Here is a 19,026-nt window from a genome sequence, read left to right as displayed (position 1 = left end):
ACATGTCCAATTTCAGCGCCTATAAATATTTAATATTACACGCACACTGTTGGTTACCCCATCGACGTGCATATCTACAGTCCACACAAAGGCTAATTCTCTTGTAGATGATCGCTTTTCTCTGTCAACTACCATTCCAACAACTAATTAATCCAAACAGTGTGCTACTTTTGAATAATCTCATATAATTTATAAAATAATATAATATAATGTAATGAAAACCTTAATTTATTGAGTTTATTTGTGGTGGTAATGACAGTCGACTGATAGCAGTTATTAGTTGTTATGATTAATAGTTTTATGGTAGTAAAGTGATAGCAGTTGTTAATTGTTATGATTAATAGTTATGGTAGTAAAGTGATAGCAGTTGTTAATTGTTATGATTAATAGTTATGGTAGTAAAGTGGTAGAAGTTAACACTTGTGAATAATGATTATAGCAAAAAATTATAGTAAATTAGTAATATTTAAAAAAGTAAATCCCAAAAAATTATTATTATTTGTTTTTTTTAATCAAAGAAACAAAAATACATTAATCATGAAGATGGTAACCATCAAAACTTTACAAGATTTTGGTAAGTCAACCCAAACATAATAATTGGCATGAACATAAGCAGATTTAACTAAACAATCAATTGAACAAAAGCAAATTTAATTATCATTATTATGTATATTTTTATATACATAATAATGATCATTATTATATATTAGTTCTTATGCAATTAAGTGCGCAATATAAGTATTATTTTATTACATTAAACTTTTATATATAATTAATCAAATAAAGTAATAAAACACATGTAACACCCCGAAATTTTAATTTTTATGAGTATTTTGGTATTTTAATTTTATTTAAATTTTAGGAATTTTTTTAGATTTTTCGGATTTTAAAAATCGGGTTCGATTTTTCGAAAATATAAACTTTGATGATTTTTAAAAAATTAATTTAAAGACCACGTGGCAAAACTAAAAATATATTTGGAGTCTACGTATTTTTCTGAGTTTTCTGAAATTTTTTCGGAATTTTTGGACCTCGTTTTCGGTCCCGAGGCAGAGTAAAAATTCAAAATTTTGTATTCTGAATCGAACCGGCCTAATCAAACCGGACCGGATCGGACCGGTCGAATCGGACAGGCCTTTTCCTTTTTCTTCTTCCCTTCCCCGCGCGCGTCGTCCCTCTCCCTTTTCTCTCTCGTTTCTCTCTCCTCTCCACCCCGGCCACCGCGCCACCCAGCCAATGAGATCCGCGCCGCTTAGTCCAAATGCCCGGCCGCCCGAACGGACGAAAACGCCGCGAACGCCCTGGCAGCGCCGCTTCGACTTCCCCGACCAAATCTGGCCACCAATTGGACCGGGTCTTGTGTCCAAAATCATCTACTCGGCGAGAGCTTTCCATAGACACCAAGAACGCCGAAATCCATCGAGCGGATTGTCCGATTTTTGCTCGGGAAGATTTTAGCCCATTTCGATTTTTGGGCTAGATTTCTCGAAAACCGTGAATCCCACGAGAAAACCGAGGCCACCAGCACGCTCCATTCGTCGAGAGCTTCGCAACGACATAAATTTCAAAATTTTCCGACACCGTTTTTCGGTGGGTCCCACGGAACTTCGCAGTGTTTTTCCGAGCATTTAATGAGCTTAGAAAATTCTGAAAAATTTATGTACTAACCCCCGTGTTATGGGCTTCGTGTAGGTATCCTCGATTTGCGGAAATTCGACAGTTGACCGGGTCTGCAAATTTCGGGCCAGACAGACCCGTTACCGGAAAAGTCCCCGAATTGGATCGAGGTTTTGGCTAGCCCCCCATTGTCAGACGTCCCGAGCGCGTTCCCGAAGTCGGAATCGGCAAAGGTAAACCCGAACCTTGCTTTTTCGTAATTTTCTAGTGCTTAAATAGGATTAAAAATCCATAAAATATTCGTGGTAGCTTAGAAAATTACGATTCTTTTTGCAATAGCTTAGTAATATTGCTAAGGACCGCGGGGCAAAGTTTTATAATTTTTAGAGCTTGTTTGGGCAGTTTTTGCAAAAATGATCAATAATAAGGACTAAATTAAAATTTTACATATTGTGATGGATGACTGATTTGATGGGCCCAGGAGGGGCTGTGTGATATGATTGAACTGTTGATATATGGATTGTGAATATAGAAGTGCGTTTTTAGCCCTTTGCAGTTGGGTAGGTCCTAGGTATAGGGGACTCGCTGATTTTCGGCACGACTTAGGGCGTAATTGGTCTTTTCTTTGTTTGTATTGAGTCGATTGTATTAAATAAATGTAATATGATTGTCGGTGAGCGATGACCTTCTTCCTCCGCCCAGCCGCCACAGTGCTAGTCGACAAGTCTGTGAGTAGAATATTAATTTTAATTGTAATGTCGATATTCTTATATGGTCAGCATGCCCATGCATCACTGCTATGCATATATTTATGTAGTTAAACTCTAGGCACGATTTTTGATGCATTGATAAATGTTAAAGTGCCATGTATGTTGTTGTGGTAATTTGGAGCAGTGTGCGTGCGTTGGCGTGCGTGTGATGTGGTGTGGACTATGGATAGGACGGGTAGACACGGCTTGAGTTCTTCGCTGGGACCCCGATTTGGTATTTAAGTGGAAGTCCGAGCTGAGTTCTTCGCTGGCACCAGGTTGGATTTAAGAGAGTCAGATAGGGGATCAGCTCCCATATATTATGATTGATGTTACAGGGTGCGTGAGTGCTCCAAATTACCTTTTTGATGTTATGATGTGAAAATGATGTGGATGTTGCATTTCACTCTACAGGGTGCATTAGATTTAGATAGTTATAGAGATTATGGTTAAAATTGATATTTTACTCTTTGAGTCGAACGCTCACTCCTGTTCACTATTTTTCCAGGCCACAGGAGGATATTTTTGAGGTTAACTGCTCCCTTTCCTCGCAGTTGTTTATCAATGTTTGTGTAATTTTATTAACTCCTAGAATTTCCGCATGTGTTAGAAGTATTTATTTGATTATGGTCTGTAATATTATTATCATGTTGGACCTGTAAACGTATAATGATATGCATGTTTGATGGATTGGATGAGGGAGCTGAGCTCCCATTTATTATTATGTTGATGAGTATGTGGAGGGTGAGCTGAGCTCCCCAATTGACTATATATTGTGTTTACAGGTCGGGTGAGTCGAAAACTCCCCGTTGGTAAGTCCATTTTATGGCCGGACTCTGTCCATTTGTTTTCTTGAAATTGGGCCCAAATGGGCCTTAGAGTTGGGTAAATGAATAGTTAAGGCTTACTACGGGCCTCGGGGGCTTTAGGCTGGCCCAGGTCCTAGTGCCGGTCCAGCCCATAGGTTGGGTCATGACAAATGTGGTATCAGAGCTTAGGCTCCAGATTCTTAGGGAATGTTGTCTAAAGTGTTGGGAAGAGTCTACTAGGAGTCACATGCGGAAATATAGGGTCCACATTCGTCTTGCATTGTCATATTTGCTTCTAGTTTCTGCTCCATATGTTATGTATAAATATGAGTCTATAGAGCTGTGTAATGAGCAGTTTTGAATTTTTATGGGCTAATGCTGCTGAATTTCAGGAAAATGCGTAGAAGGTGAGAGCCGCCATCGCACGTAACCATATGTGCCCGACGAGGTGTCGGCACAGGATGAGGCACCTGCCCCGAGGAGGCGGGGTAGGAGGCCTAGAGCTGCTCAAGTAGAGGAGCAGCCACCCCCAGTACAGGATCAGTCCTTTATGGCACAGGGTCCCATGGACCCCATGGCAGCTACTCTAGCTGGTCTGCAGAGAACCATCGACATGATGGCACAGTATATGGTCCACCCTCCACAGCAGCAGCAGTCCACCGCACCAAGAGAGGAATCTTACAAACAGATCATAAATTTTAAGAAGTTGGTGCCTGGAACTTATGATGTGTTAGACGATGCATATCGGTTTTTAGATTCCTGCAGCATGTGCAGAAATGCAGTCTGATTGGTGATAGAAGACTGATAGAGTGTGTGCAGCATGTCATGGGGCCTATGCCTAGACAATGGATGAATGACTACGTGTTACCTCGGATGGAGGGATTGACATGGGCTCAGTTTGTGGAACTTTTTATCAATCGGTTTGTGCCAGAAAGCTTCAGAGATCAGAAGCAGTGGGCCTTTGAGGCCTTAAGATAGAATGGCAGTGCAGAGATGAATATGCTCTGAATTTCGGAATTGAGCGATATGCCCCTACAAAGATATCTCAGAGACTATGAAGGTGAAAAGATTCCTAAAGGGGCTTGACAGGAGGTATGCGAACCTGGCCATGATGTCTGATCAGTCTTTTGATGTGGTGGTTGATCGAGCCAGACAGATTGAGATTAGTTATGCTGTGGATGACAGCGGTAGAGCAAAGAAAAACAGAGCGGAGGGTTCTTCAGGTGTTCCCCACATGGGTACTACGGATAGTGGTGGCCAAACTACTTACAGAGGAAGAAGCAGGAATAAGAGGAGTGGTTTTAGACACAAATCCCGAGGGTTCAGACCAGGGTACGGATCCAGCAGTGGTAACAGTTCAGGGTACGGCAGTTCTGGCTCTGGTTCAGGATCCTCTTTGGCACCTTGTGCACAGTGTGGAAGAGGACATTCAGGACCTTGTTTGATGGGTTCAGGAGTATGCTTCAGGTGTGGCCAACCAGGTCACTTTGCTAGAGAATGCCCCGTTTTCAGTGAGCCACAGATGGGGTCACAGGGTTCTGTTGCTAATGTTCCTCGCCAGTTGTATCCGGGTACTTCCAACATGGCAGAAGTCGATTCGATGGCCAGGGCCGAGGACAAGGGGCGTGGATTTGGAGGCGGTCGAGGTAGAAGTCGATGTCGTGGTTACGCCACTCGGGGTAGGGTCAAGCTCGGGTTTTCACCACGACCCACCCGGGATGCTCGGGCTTCCAATGCGGTTGTAGCGGTATTCTTACAGTGCATTCTTATGAGGCTCGTGTTTTGATAGATCCGGGTGCTACGCACTCATTTGTCTCCCCTGTGTTTGCCATGAGGTTGGGTAGAAACCCCACAACTTTAGAGTGCCCTTTGTCAGTAGCTACCCCACTTAGTGACAACATAGATGTAGATATGGTTTTTCCGGGTAGCCCGGTGGTAGTGGATGGAAAGATCCTCCCAGCAGACTTGGTTCCTTTACCGATGTGGATTTTGATGTAATCACGGGATGGATTGGTGTCAACTCACTATGCCACTTTAGACTGCAGGAACAAAAAGATGTATTTCCACATACCTGGTGTGGAAGAGTTTAGCTTTGATGGTGACAGGAGCGTGGCTCCATATAATTTGGTGTCAGCAATTAGTGCTAGAAAAATGTTGAGGCGTGGATGCCAAGGGTATTTGGCATTGGTGAGAGATACATCTGTAGAAGGTGTCAGCATGAAAAACGTTCCTGTTGTCAGAGAATTCATGGATGTCTTCCCTGAGGAGCTTCCAGGGTTGCCACCAGGAAGGGAAATAGAGTTTTGCATTGATGTTGTGCCGGGTACAAACCCCATATCGATGCCACCTTACAGGATGGCACCAGCAGAATCGAAAGAGCTGAAGGAGCAACTACAGGAGCTTTTGGACAAGGATTTTATACGTCCGAGCACTTCACCTTGGGGTGCTCCTGTTTTATTTGTGAGAAAGAAGGATGGGTCATTGAGGTTGTGTATCGACTACAGACAGCTGAACAAGGTCACTGTGAAGAACAAGTATCCACTTCCTCGGATCGATGATTTGTTTGATCAGCTCCAAGGAGCTAGATTCTTTTCCAAGATAGACCTGCGATCAGGCTACCATCAGTTGCGAATCAGGGATGAGGACGTGTCCAAAACGGCTTTCAGGACAAGATATGGTCATTATGAGTTCTTGGTGATGTCTTTTGGACTCACTAATGCACCAGCAGCCTTCATGGACTTGATGAACAGGGTGTTCAAGCCATTTTTGGACCGTTTTGTCATCGTATTCATAGATGACATTCTAGTATACTCTAGGACCGAGGAAGAGCACGTGTGGCACTTGAGGATGGTGTTGCAAACTTTGAGGGAGCACCAGCTATATGCCAAATTTTCAAAATGTGAATTTTGGCTAGAAAGCATCTCATTCTTGGGACACGTGGTTTCTAGTGACGGCATTCAAGTGGATCCCAAGAAAATTGAAGTCAGAATCGATTGGCTTAGGCCTACAACAACACCGAGGTGCGAAGTTTTACTGGTTTAGTGGCTACTAGAGGCGTTTTGTACAATATTTCTCGAGGATAGCGGCTCACCGAACTTATTTGACCATGAAGAATTTTACATTCATTTGGACAGATGACTGCTAGGTGAGTTTCCAGAAGCTTAAGGAGTGTCTAACCACTGCCCCTGTGTTGACACTACCTGTGAGTGGTGAAGGATACACCGTGTATTGTGACGCCTCCAGAGTTGGCCTAGGGTGTGTTTTGATGCAGAGTGGAAAGGTAGTGGCTTATGCTTCAAGGCAGCTGAAGAGGCATGAGCAGAACTACCCCACCCATGATTTGGAAATGGCGGCTGTAATCTTTGCACTTAAAATCTGGAGACACTACCTGTATGGTGAAGTGTGCGAGATATACACCGACCACAAAAGTTTGAAGTACATCTTCCAGCAGAGGGACTTGAACTTGAGACAGAGGAGATGGATGGAGCTTCTGAAAGACTATGATTGCACCATCGGTACCACCACAGGAAGGCCAATGTTGTGGCGGATGCTTTGAGCGAGAAAATCTTACAGTAGTTTGGCGCACATTTCAGAGAAGAAGCGTTGATTCAGGAAGTACATGAGTTGATGGATCAAGGTTTAATCCTAGATCTGTCAGATGAGGGGGTATTGTTGGCTCACTTTTCAGTGAGGCCAGACTTGAGGGACAGAGTTAGAGTTTCCCAGCACAGAGACCAACAATTGATGAAGATCATAGAAAGAGTACAGCAAGGTGAAGGTGGTGAGTTTGGATTTGCCAATGATGGCGCCCTAGTACAAGGTTCTAGGATATGTGTGCCCGATGTAGACAACCTCAGGAATGAAATCATGCGAGAGGCACACTACACACTATACAGTGTCCACCCAGGTTCCACCAAGATGTACCATGATGTGAAAGATAGCTACTGGTGGAATGGCATGAAGAGAGACATAGCGGACTTTGTGTCCAAGTGCTTGACTTGTCAGAAGGTGAAGTTTGAACACCAGAGACCGTCGTGAAGCTGCAAGAGCTCCCTATCCCGAATGGAAGTGGGAAATGATCACTATGGATTTTGTGGTAGGTTGCCTCGTACCACGCGAGGATATGATTCGATATGGGTAATTGTAGACCGCTTGACTAAATCAGCTCACTTCTTACTCAGAAGACTACATACTCTGGCACAAGATGCCCGGCTCTACATTCGAGAAATAGTCAGATTGCATGGAGTTCCAGCTTCCATAATATCTGACAGAGGGCCCCAGTTCACTTCTCGGTTTTGGAGAAAGTTGCAGGAGGCACTTGGCACACAGTTGAACTTCAGTACGGCTTTCCACCCTCAGACAGACGGACAGTCCGAAAGGACAATCCAAACACTGGAAGACATGCTTCGCATGAGTGTCTTGGATTTTGGAGGTCAATGGGATGAGCAGCTAGCTTTGGTGGAGTTTGCCTACAACAACGATTACCACTCCAAAGATAGGGATGGCACCCTATGAGGCATTATATGGAAGAAAGTGTAGGTCTCCTCTGTGTTGGGACAGAAATGGGGAAGCGAAGGTGCATGATGTAGACAGTGCAAGACACTTGAGATGGTTCCCTTAATCAGGAACGATCAAAACAAACTTTCGAGGCAGAAGAGTTATGCAGACCCCAGACGAAGGGATGTGGAGTTTGCAGTGGGCGACTATGTATTTCTGAAGGTTTCTCCAATGAAGGGAGTCATGAGATTTGGAAAGAAGGGCAAGTTGGCACCTCGGTATATTGGACCTTTTGAGGTTACTGATAGAGTTGGGGCAGTTGCCTACCGGTTGGAGCAACCACCCAACCTTTCTCACGTTCATCCCGTGTTTCACATCTCCATGCTCAGAAATACATTCCGATCCTTCTCATGTACCTTTGTAGGATGTGATAGAGATAAAAGAGAACTTGACATTTGAGGAGCAACCTGTAGCCATAGTGGACTACCAAGTAAGACAGCTAAGATCCAAACAGATCCCTATGGTTAAGGTTTTGTGGAGGAGTCAGTCAGTGGAAGAATGCACCTGGGAGTCAGAACGGGACATGCGTAGCAAGTACCCTTATCTGTTCAATGTATAATCATGTGCTTTATTCTGCCTTGTGTAAAAATTCGAGGACGAATTTTCTGTAAGGGGGGAAGAATGTAACACCCCGAAATTTTAATTTTTATGAGTATTTTGGTATTTTAATTTTATTTAAATTTTAGAAATTTTTTTAGATTTTTCGGATTTTAAAAATCGGGTTCGATTTTCCGAAAATATAAACTTTGATGATTTTTAAAAATTAATTTAAAGACCACGTGGCAAAACTAAAAATATATTTGGAGTCTACGTATTTTTCTCGAGTTTTGGAATTTTTGAATTTTGGACCTCGTTTTGGTCCCGAGGCGAGTAAAAATTCAAAATTTTGTATTCGAATCGAACCGAATCGACAGGATCGGACCGATCGAATCGGACCGGCCTTTTCCTTTTTCTTCTTCCCTTCCCCGCGCGCGTCGTCCCTCTCCCTTTTCTCTCTCGTTTCTCTCTCCTCTCCACCCCGGCGCCGCGCCCACCAGCCAGAGCCGGCGCGCCGCAATGGCCAGTGGCCGCCGACGCGAACGCAAAACGCCCTGCAGCGCCTCTTCGATTCGGCCAAACCGCCGATCCGGCCACCAATTGGACCGGGTCTTGTGTCCAAAATCATCTACTCGGCGAGAGCTTTCCATAGACACCAAGAACGCCGAAATCCATTGAGCGGATTGTCCGATTTTTGCTCGGGAAGATTTTAGCTCATTTCGACTTTTGGGCTAGATTTCTTGAAAACCGTGAATCCCACGAGAAAACCGAGGCCACCAGCACGCTCCATTCGTCGAGAGCTTCGCAACGACATAAATTTCAAAATTTTCCGACACCGTTTTTCGGTGGGTCTCACGGAACTTCGCAGTGTTTTTCCGAGCATTTAATGAGCTTAGAAAATTCTGAAAAATTTATGTACTAACCCCCGTGTTATGGGCTTCGTGTAGGTATCCTCGATTCGAGGAAATTCGGCGATTGACCAAGATGCAAATTTGGGCAGACCCGTTACCGGAAAAGTCCCCGAATTGGATCGAGGTTTTGGCTAGCCCCCCTTTGTCAGACGTCCCGAGCGCGTTCCCGAAGTCGGAATCGGCAAAGGTAAACCCGAACCTTGCTTTTTTGTAATTTTCTAGTGCTTAAATAGGATTAAAAATCCATAAAATATTTGTGGTAGCTTAGAAAATTACGATTCTTTTTGCAATAGCTTAGTAATATTGCTAAGGACCGCGGGGCAAAGTTTTATAATTTTTAGAGCTTGTTTGGGCAGTTTTTGCAAAAATGATCAATAATAAGGACTAAATTGAAATTTTACATATTGTGATGGATGACTGATTTGATGGGCCCAGGAGGGGCTGTGTGATATGATTGAACTGTTGATATATGGATTGTGAATATAGAAGTGCGTTTTTAGCCCTTTTGCAGGTTGGGTAGGTCCTAGGTATAGGGGGGACTCTGCCGGATTTTCGGCACGACTTAGGACGTAATTGGTCTTTTCTTTATTTGTATTGAGTCAGATTGTATTAAATAAATGTAATATGATTGTCAGGTGAGCCGGAACAGCCTTCTTCCTCCGCCCAGCCGCCACAGTGATTGTCGTCAAGTCTGTGAGTAGAATATTAATTTTAATTGTAATTTCTATATTATTATATGTTCAGCATGCCCATGCATCACTTATATGCATATATTTATGTAGTTAAACTCTAGGCACGATTTTTGATGCATTGATAAATGTTAAAGTGCCATGTATGTTGTTGTGGTAATTTGGAGCAGTGTGCGTGCGTTGGCCTGCGTGTGATGTGGTGTGGACTATGGATAGGACGGGTAGACACGGCTTGAGTTCTTCGCTGGGACCCCGATTTGGTATTTAAGTGGAAGTCCGAGCTGAGTTCTTCGCTGGCACCAGGTTGGATTTAAGAGAGCTGTATAGGGGATCAGCTCCCATATATTATTATTGATGTTACAGGGTGCGTGAGTGCTCCAAATTACCTTTTTGATGTTATGATGTGAAAATGATGTGGATGTTGCATTTCACTCTACAGGGTGCATTAGATTTAGATAGTTATAGAGATTATGGTTAAAATTGATATTTTACTCTCTGAGTCGAACGCTCACTCCTGTTCAATATTTTTCCAGGCCACAGGAGGATATTTTTGAGGTTAACCTGCTCCCTTTCCTCGCAGGTTGTTTATCAATGTTTGTGTAATTTTATTAACTCCTAGAATTTCCGCATGTGTTAGAAGTATTTATTTGATTATGGTCTGTAATATTATTATCATGTTGGACCTGTAAACGTATAATGATATGCATGTTTGATGGATTGGATGAGGGAGCTGAGCTCCCATTTATTATTATGTTGATGAGTATGTGGAGGGTGAGCTGAGCTCCCCAATTGACTATATATTGTGTTTACAGGTCGGGTGAGTCGAAAACTCCCTGTTGGTAAGTCCATTTTATGGCCGGACTCTGTCCGTTTGTTTTCTTGAAATTGGGCCCAAATGGGCCTTAGAGTTGGGTAAATGAATAGTTAAGGCTTACTACGGGCCTCGGGGGCTTTAGGCTGGCCCAGGTCCTAGTGCCAGTCCGGCCCATAGGTTGGGTCGTGACAACACACTAGCTTTCAATGTTTTTAATTATGAAACTAGTTCTCAAATCTCTCATAAATGGAAAATTTTTATATGAAGTTGAGTGCATATATATCCAATAAAAATAAAATAAAATATAATTTTAAATAAATTTTATTATAATTTTATATAATGTAATATTTACCTATTAATTGAGAATATATACACTTAGGTATAAGTAAGTTATTTCCCTTGTTAATAAAAAAAAAAATTCAAGCCACGATGATGCTAATTAATGAAAATAAATAATTAGAAAGGAATCCTTGCTATGTTACAATATAATTAGAAAGGAATCCAAGCCATGTTACTATGTTACTCTCTCTCCATATATATAAATAAAAACTTTAACCAGTAACTTAAGAAAAAAAAAATTGATGATAAAAAGTAAATGCGCATATTTCATTGATATTTCATGATAGAACGAAGGATTTTTAAACACATATAAAGATTTTTTTTTTCATTATTTTTTCTCTCTCACAATTCACTCACTTATTCTCTGCTCACTCTGATCACCCAGCACACTTCTCCACCATACGACGCTTTCTTTTTTATAGGCAAAGTGGAGTCTTTTTCAAGTCAATAAATTAATCAACGCTAAATACAAGATAAACTTCCTAAATTTAAGGCTACAATTGTGTAGTATCACTCATTTTCAATAAAATACTTTATATTAAGAAATTTGCTGTAGTAAAATATCTCAACTTACAACACATATATATATGAGTTATAACTTGTTTATAAAAATTAATTTTATTTATTTATTTTTTAAATGAAAATTCAAGTTAATTAGATTAATTTAAACAAATAATTTTTATCTATCTTAATACTCTTTAAGTTGAGAATAAATTTTAGTGTATCATTTAAATTCAAATTATTTAAAATGGGTGTAAATTTAAAAAAATATATATATATAGATCTTTTCAAGTTGAACATGTTTAAATTGAATTAATAAGATACTTATATATCAGAAAAAATTGCCACCTCTATTCATCTATTATCTCATCATAAATTAGAGTTATTATTATTATTATTATTATTATTATTATTATTATTGTTGTTGTTGTTGTTGTTGTTGTTGTTGTTGATTTGGAGCCTTTAATATGTTGTCAAATAAAGTCATATACAACTCAACTCAACTCAACTAAGCCTTTATCCCAAAGATTTGGGGTCGGTTATATGGATTCGCTTTCTCCACTCTAAACGATTTTGGGTTAAATCCTCAAAAATGTATAATGCTTCTAGGTCATGTTGTATTACTCTCCTCCAAGTCAATTTAGGTCTACCCATTTTTTTCTTTCTATCCTCTAACCTAATGTGCTCTACTTGTCTAACTGGAGCCTCCGTATGTCTACGCTTCACATGATCAAACCATATCAATCTCCCTTCTCTCAACTTATCTTCAATTGACACCACTCCTACCTTTTCTCTAATACTCTCATTACGGACTTTATCTAGTCTAGTATGGCCACTCATCCACCTTAACATTCTCATCTCTGCAACTCTTATCTTAGACGCATACGACTCTTTCAGTGCCTACCACTCACTACCATATAACATAGCCGGTCATATGGCTGTACGGTAAAATTTTCCTTTCAATTTATTGGGAATTTTACAATCACATAAAACTCCCGTGGCACGTCTCTACTTCAACCATCTGGCTTTAATCCTATGACTAACATCCTCCTCACATCCCCCATCTACTTGAAGGACTGAGCCTAGATATTTAAAGTGATTACTTTGGGATAGTACCACTCCATTCAAACTAACTCATTCCCTATCACCAGTTTGGCCTTCACTGAATTTACAATGCATGTATTCTGTTTTCGTTCTACTTAACTTAAAACCCTTTGACTCTAAAGTACTTCTCCAAAGCTCTAGCTTTCTATTGACTCATTCTCGTGTCTCATCTATCAGAACAATATCATCCGCAAACAACATGTACCAAGGAATACTCTCTTGTATATGTTTCGTCAATTCATCTAAAACTAATGTAAAAAGGTAAGGGCTTATGGTTGATCCTTGGTGTAATCCAATTGAGATCGAAAAATATCTTGTGTCCCCTCCCACTGTGCGCACAATAGTAGTTGCTCCTTCATACATATCTTTCAATACTTGTATGTACCTAATAGATACTCTCTTTTGTTCTAATACATTCCATAAGACATCTCTTGGAATACTATCATAAGCCTTCTCCAAATCAATAAAAATCATGTGTAGATCTTTCTTCACATTTCTATATTTCTTCATCAAGCTTCTAATAAGAAAGATCGCTTCCATAGTTGAATGACCGGGCATAAAACCAAATTGATTGAGACAGATAGAAGTATCATGACATAGTCGATGCTCCATAGCTCTCTCCTACAACTTCATAGTATGGCTCATGAGTTTAATTCCCCTATAGTTTGAGTAACTCTGTATGTCTCCCTTATTTTTAAAAATGGGTACTAAAATACTCCTCTATTCATCATGCATTTTCTTTGAGTTTAGAATCTTATTAAATAATTTAGTTAACCATGCCACTCCCATATCTCCCAAACACTTCCACACTTCCACACTTCAATTGGTATTTCATCGGGTCCACAGGCTTTACCCACTTTCATTCTCTTAAGTGCTTCCTTTACTTCTAAAGATCTAATCTTTCTAGTATAATTCACATTCTTTTCTATTATTTTATAGTCTATATTCACGCTATTACCATTTTGACTATTATTAAAGAGATTATTAAAATAATTTCTCCATCTTTCTTTAATGTCCTCATATTTCACCAACACTTTTCCTTCTTTATCCTTAATGCACCTAACTTGATTCAGATCTTGACATTTCCTTTCTCTCCTCCTTGCTAATCTATAAATATCTTTCTCCCCTTCTTTAGTTCCAAGCTTCTTATATAACTTTTCAAAGGCCTGTGCTCTTACTTGACTAACTGCCTTTTTTGCCTCTTTTTTTGCTATCTTGTACTGTTCATATGTCTCATTATTATCACATTTAGGTAATTTCTTATACCATTCCTTTTTTCTCTTCACTGCCTTTTGTACTTCCTCATTCCACCACCATCTCTCTTTTGAGGGTGGTTCATGTCCTTTAGACTCTCCAAGTACTTTTCTAGCTACTTCTCTAATCTTTGATGCCATCTGTATCCACATATCATTGGCCTCCATATCCAGCTTCCATACTTCGAACTCGAGAAGCTCATTTTTGAACTTCACTTGCTTTACTCCTTTGAATTCCCACCATTTTGTTTGAGCTACACTATTTCTTTTTACTTGAATTGTTCCTAAACTTGACGTCCAAGACCACCAACTGATGTTGACTTGTTAAAGCCTCTCTTGAAATGACCTTGCAATCCTTGCATAGAGCTCTATTTGTCTTCCTGATTAAGAGAAAGTCGATTTGGATTTTATATTGCCCACTTTTAAAAGTCACTAAATGTGACTCTCTTTTTATAAAGTAGGTATTTGCTAGTATTGGGTCGTATGCCATAGCAAAATCTAGGATGCTTTTTCTCTCCTCATTTCGACTGCCAAAACCAAAACCTCCATAAACATTTTCATAACCTTGTCTATCACTTCCTACATGTCCATTCAAATCTCTACCAATGAAAACATTCTCTTCTTTCGGTATGCTTTGCATTAAATCATCCATATCTTCCCAAAATATTTGTTTACTCTCACTGTCTAATCCTATTTGTGGGGCATAAGCACTAACTATATTTATTATTTCTCCTTCTAATACTAGCTTTACTAGTATAATTCTATCTCCTACTCTTTTCATAGCTATTACTGCGTCTTTCAATGTCCTGTCTATGATTATGCCCACTCCGTTCTTGTTTCTCTCATTTCCGGTAAACCACAGTTTATACCCCGAATTACCCACTTCTTTACTTTTCTCTCCTACCCATTTAGTCTCCTGAATGCAAGCAATATTCACCCTTCTCCTTTCCAAGGTATCCACAAGCTCCTTTAATTTTCTTGTAAGTGATCCAACATTCCAAGTACCAACCATAATCCTCCTCCTATCCTGCTCCTTCCTAATTGGTTTCCTTTTATGATATCTTCTATTGTTTTCTATGTCTATCTTGTGTTCTGTTCCACTATCTATTCTACTATCTGTCCTATGGACTAACTTCTTTACCCACACCCGTCCATGATGTGGGAACCCTTGCTCACTTAACACTACATCCGGGCGCCGGCATGGCATGTTGCTTTCGGTGAATGCCCTACACCCTTGCATATTTCTCACTACACCCGGGCTCCGATGTAGCGCGTTGTGAGTAGAGGACGCCCCAATGTTTATATCATTTGAATCTATATCATAAGATGTGACGAAATTTTTACGCTGGTTGTCACTTACCGCAACCCTCCTCCTTTATCCGGGCTTGGGACCGGCTAAGATCAAGCTACTTAGGCGGAGTTTGTCAAATAAAGTCATATGACAAGGAATAAACTCTTACCAAGATTTAAAAAAAAAAAAAAGAAACTCTTACCAAGCTAAATCGTAAAAAACTAATAATGAAATAGTTTAGCTCTTGAGCCTAGATGTTTCGGTGCTGTTACCGCTGTAATAAAGTATATTCATTAGGGTATGATATTAAAAGCCCATAACAAGAATTTCAGAAAAGAAATTCTTGTTATTCAATTATATTTAATAGGGTAGATCTTTGGTTGCCGTTTGAGGCTGGTGCGCAGGTTTGGTCTCCAGTTTCAATTATAGGCACTGATTCAATAGTTAATTCTCTCATGTTGATGGGAAAGGGAAATGGAACTCTGCTTTAATTAATCAGATTTTTCTTGCCTTTTGAGGCCCGCCAGACAAATTCTGGATTTTCCCTTGAGTTCTCGCTTATTGGAGTGGAGTGAAGAGTGGCCTCTTCACTGTGTGGAGTGCCTATCATATGCTGCGGCAACGAGAAATGTTACAGAAGGTTGGTTCTTTCTCAAGAGTTTCTCCTTTTGATAGTTGGAATTCACTTTGGGCGCTTGTGATCCCTCCGCGGATTAAAATTTTTTGTGGAAGGTGGTACTGGATTTTATTCCAACTAAGGTGAATTTACAGCAAAGGAGTTTCCTTAGATCCTGTTTGTAATTTCTGTGGTGTAGCTGAGGAAACCACAAGTCATCTCTTTTTGCAATGTCCTGTTGTAGCTAGAGTTTGGTATGTTTCACCGTTACGCCTTGTTATTCCTTTGCAGATGCAGCGTAGTATTGAGGACCTTTTGCAGGATATGTTTAAAAAGATGGATTTGGATTTTGTAGAGTTGTTTGCCTTTTGCTTTTAGTACATGGAAGATGCGAAATGATATCATTTTTAGACAAGCATAATTTGATCTTCTGGGAGAAGTAGCTACTGGGCTTCGATGGTGGCAAGAATACAAAGAATATCAGGCTAAGGTCACTGTGGAGCAGCAGTCATCATCGCGCCCACAATCTTGGTTGGCACCTGCAGATGAATTCTTCAAATTGAATACTGATGCTGCTATCACTGGAAGAGGTATTGTGGGTCTTGGAATGCTGATTAGGGATAATGCAAGTCAGATTTTAATGCCAGGAACCAACAGAGTTGAAGCAAGTTGGGGTTCGGCTTTGGCAGAAGCACAGGCTGTGAAGTTTGGGCTCGAGTTAGCTGGGGAGAAGGGCTTTCAAAAATTGATTGTTGAGTCAGATAATTTGGGTCTGGCTCGTGCTGTTAAGGGTGGTGCCATGGATTCTCCTTATCAAGCGTTGATTGTTGAAGATACTAGAATTATTGCTGCTGATCTTGTTTCTTGTCTTTTTAATTTTGCTCCTAGAAGTGCAAAAATGTACTAGCATATAATCTGGTAAGGGAGGCTCTGCTTTCTTCCACTGAGCAGTTTGGTTGCAGGAACTGCCTCCTCATCTTGCTCTTTTAGCTGTTGCGGATGTTTCTGATCCTTCTCGAGTTTTAATGGATGTGCTGTTTATCTCAAAAAATATATATATCTATTAATAGAAAATATCATCGAAGTAAATGTGAGCGAGTGTGTTTCAGTACTCCGAGACACAACACTACAACTAAAAAACGCGGATTAGCCACAAAAATTCGTTATTAAATGATTCACTAGCGGATTTATAATTTATTTTTATTTGTTACGGTGAGTCTCATTGCTAATTTAATTAGCAACGGTTTTTAACTTTGGTTAGATAATATTTTTCCGTTGTTAATTTAATTAGCTTAAAAAATTAAAAAAATTTATAAAAAAATAATTGATTACTATTTACAACTAATTTAACAATGGACTTTTATTATTAATTGCAATCAATTTACAATCTATTACTAATTTGGCTGTTATTTAATATTATAAATTTTAAAATTAAAATTTAAAATTTTAATATCATAACTAATTTATAAATTTTAATTGATACATAAATGATCATTAATAGTTATTATAGATACATTATAATGAGAGTAAAAAGTATTATGTAAAAAAAATTATGGTGAAAAAATGACTTGAGAAAAAATTATATTAATAAAAATAGAAAATAAAAGGTAAATAATAAAAGTGTAGAAAATAATAATAAAAGTGAGAAAATGAGAGAAAGATAGAAGAAAACAATAATAAAAAATAAAAATAAAAAAGAGAGAAAGAGTGAGAAAATGTTCAGAGAATTAGGGAAAAAAATGGAAGAAATTAATGACAAAATAAAATAAAAGGGAAGAAAATAAAAGAAAAGGAAGAAAAATAATTAGATATTTGGAAAGAAAATGAAAGAAGAAAGAGAAAAATTAGAGATTTAGGAAGAAAATGAAATAAAAGGGGATAAATTGATGATAGAAGATTAATATAAAATAAAGAAAATGAAATAATAGGAAGAAAAAAATTATAAAATTGGAAAGGAAAAAGAAAAGAGGAGAAAAATTGTAATAGAGAGGGAAAAAAATGAATGAATTATATGAAGAAGGAAAATGAAGCATATAAAGAAATATGTACAAGAATTAGCAACGAATTTAAAATTTGTGGCTAAATTTAAGCATTAAATTTTATTTTTCTTACTCCAAAAAATAGCAATAAATTTTAAAATTCGTTCAGAATTCATTATTAAATATAATTATATATACTTTTAAAATTTTAATTTCATGATTTTTTTTCTATAAAATAGCAACAAATCCCAAATCCATTGCTAGTTTTTCAAAATTTGTTACTAATTATAATTATGGCGGGATTTTTCCCCCATAAAAAATCTGTTGCTAATTTATAATTTTAATGATCATCGACAAAATTTATATAATTATTTTTTTTAATTTTATGAAAATAGGAACGGGTTAGAAACTGCATTGCTATTTTAAATGGATTTTATAAATTAGTAGCAAATTAGCAAGGGATTTCAAATCCATTCTAAATTTATATCTAAATATTTTTACAATATTTACGACAAATTTTAGTTACGAATGTAAATTTAGCAATGAAATTTTGTTTTCATTACTAAAATGTTGCTCTATGTAATTTTATTCTAAAATTATAATGAAATCAAAAATCGATTGCAGGATTTATTACTATTAGCAACAGATTAAAATTTGTTACTAATTTATATTTTTCTTGTAGTCTAAGATATATGATGAAATTCATCTATTAAATATATAAGTCTCACATAATTATATCTCGAATCCATAATGAACTGAGTGTAAATAAAAATTTCCCTTAAATATATATAACAATTTTTTTTTAATTTTTAAAAATCAATAACTACTTTTGCTTTTATATATAATTCATTCATAGGTTTGCTATTTTATATAGATATACCTAGATGGCATCAACGTGTTAGCAACAATTTCTCTAATTATAGGGAGGATGTCTAACCGGATGAATTTGTGGACTGAATGTTAGGCTTTAGTATAACAAGCAGTCATCACGGCCAGATTATGTGAATCCTATCTAGAACATTTGAATGATAAGCAAAATAAATAGGCAAATCTTCAAAGTGCACTACAGTAAATTTAGCACCAATGACATGCTTTATTTATTGTTAAAAATTTAAAATATATTAATAATAAATTATTAATAAATATATGGTAATATACATAAACACAATAATCTAAAATTTTTAATAATATTTTATACTAATTTACAATGCTATTAAAAAAAAAAAAGAAGGAATGTTAAAAACGCTTGCTATATTGTGT

The 19,026-nt window shown here is 38.3% G+C and overlaps 1 protein-coding gene and 1 long non-coding RNA gene across 2 annotated transcripts; one reads left to right on the top strand and one right to left on the bottom strand.

The window, feature by feature from the left end:
• Nucleotides 1-9,400: 9,400 nt before the first annotated feature.
• Nucleotides 9,401-10,667, top strand: LOC131183381 (uncharacterized). Its single transcript, XR_009151487.1, has 2 exons — nt 9,401-9,873; nt 10,403-10,667. It is a non-coding gene; the product is annotated as an uncharacterized LOC131183381 (long non-coding RNA).
• A 2,672-nt stretch (nt 10,668-13,339) lies between these two features.
• LOC131183380 (uncharacterized) lies at nt 13,340-14,113 on the bottom strand. Its single transcript, XM_058154156.1, has one exon. The coding sequence runs from the start codon at nt 14,046-14,048 to the stop codon at nt 13,398-13,400; it is 651 nt and encodes a 216-aa protein (XP_058010139.1). The 5' UTR covers nt 14,049-14,113; the 3' UTR covers nt 13,340-13,397.
• Nucleotides 14,114-19,026: the final 4,913 nt, after the last annotated feature.

Source organism: Hevea brasiliensis, chromosome 9 (assembly GCF_030052815.1).
Source record: "Hevea brasiliensis isolate MT/VB/25A 57/8 chromosome 9, ASM3005281v1, whole genome shotgun sequence".
Taxonomy (NCBI): domain Eukaryota; kingdom Viridiplantae; phylum Streptophyta; class Magnoliopsida; order Malpighiales; family Euphorbiaceae; genus Hevea; species Hevea brasiliensis.
Note: the sequence above shows the minus strand (reverse complement) of the source record. Positions and strands in the feature narration are given on the sequence as shown.

What these genes read in the sequence shown, in the direction of transcription:
- LOC131183380 (XM_058154156.1), bottom strand. Translation starts at nt 14,048, where the DNA reads ATGGAGGCCAATGATATGTGGATACAGATGGCATCAAAGATTAGAGAA.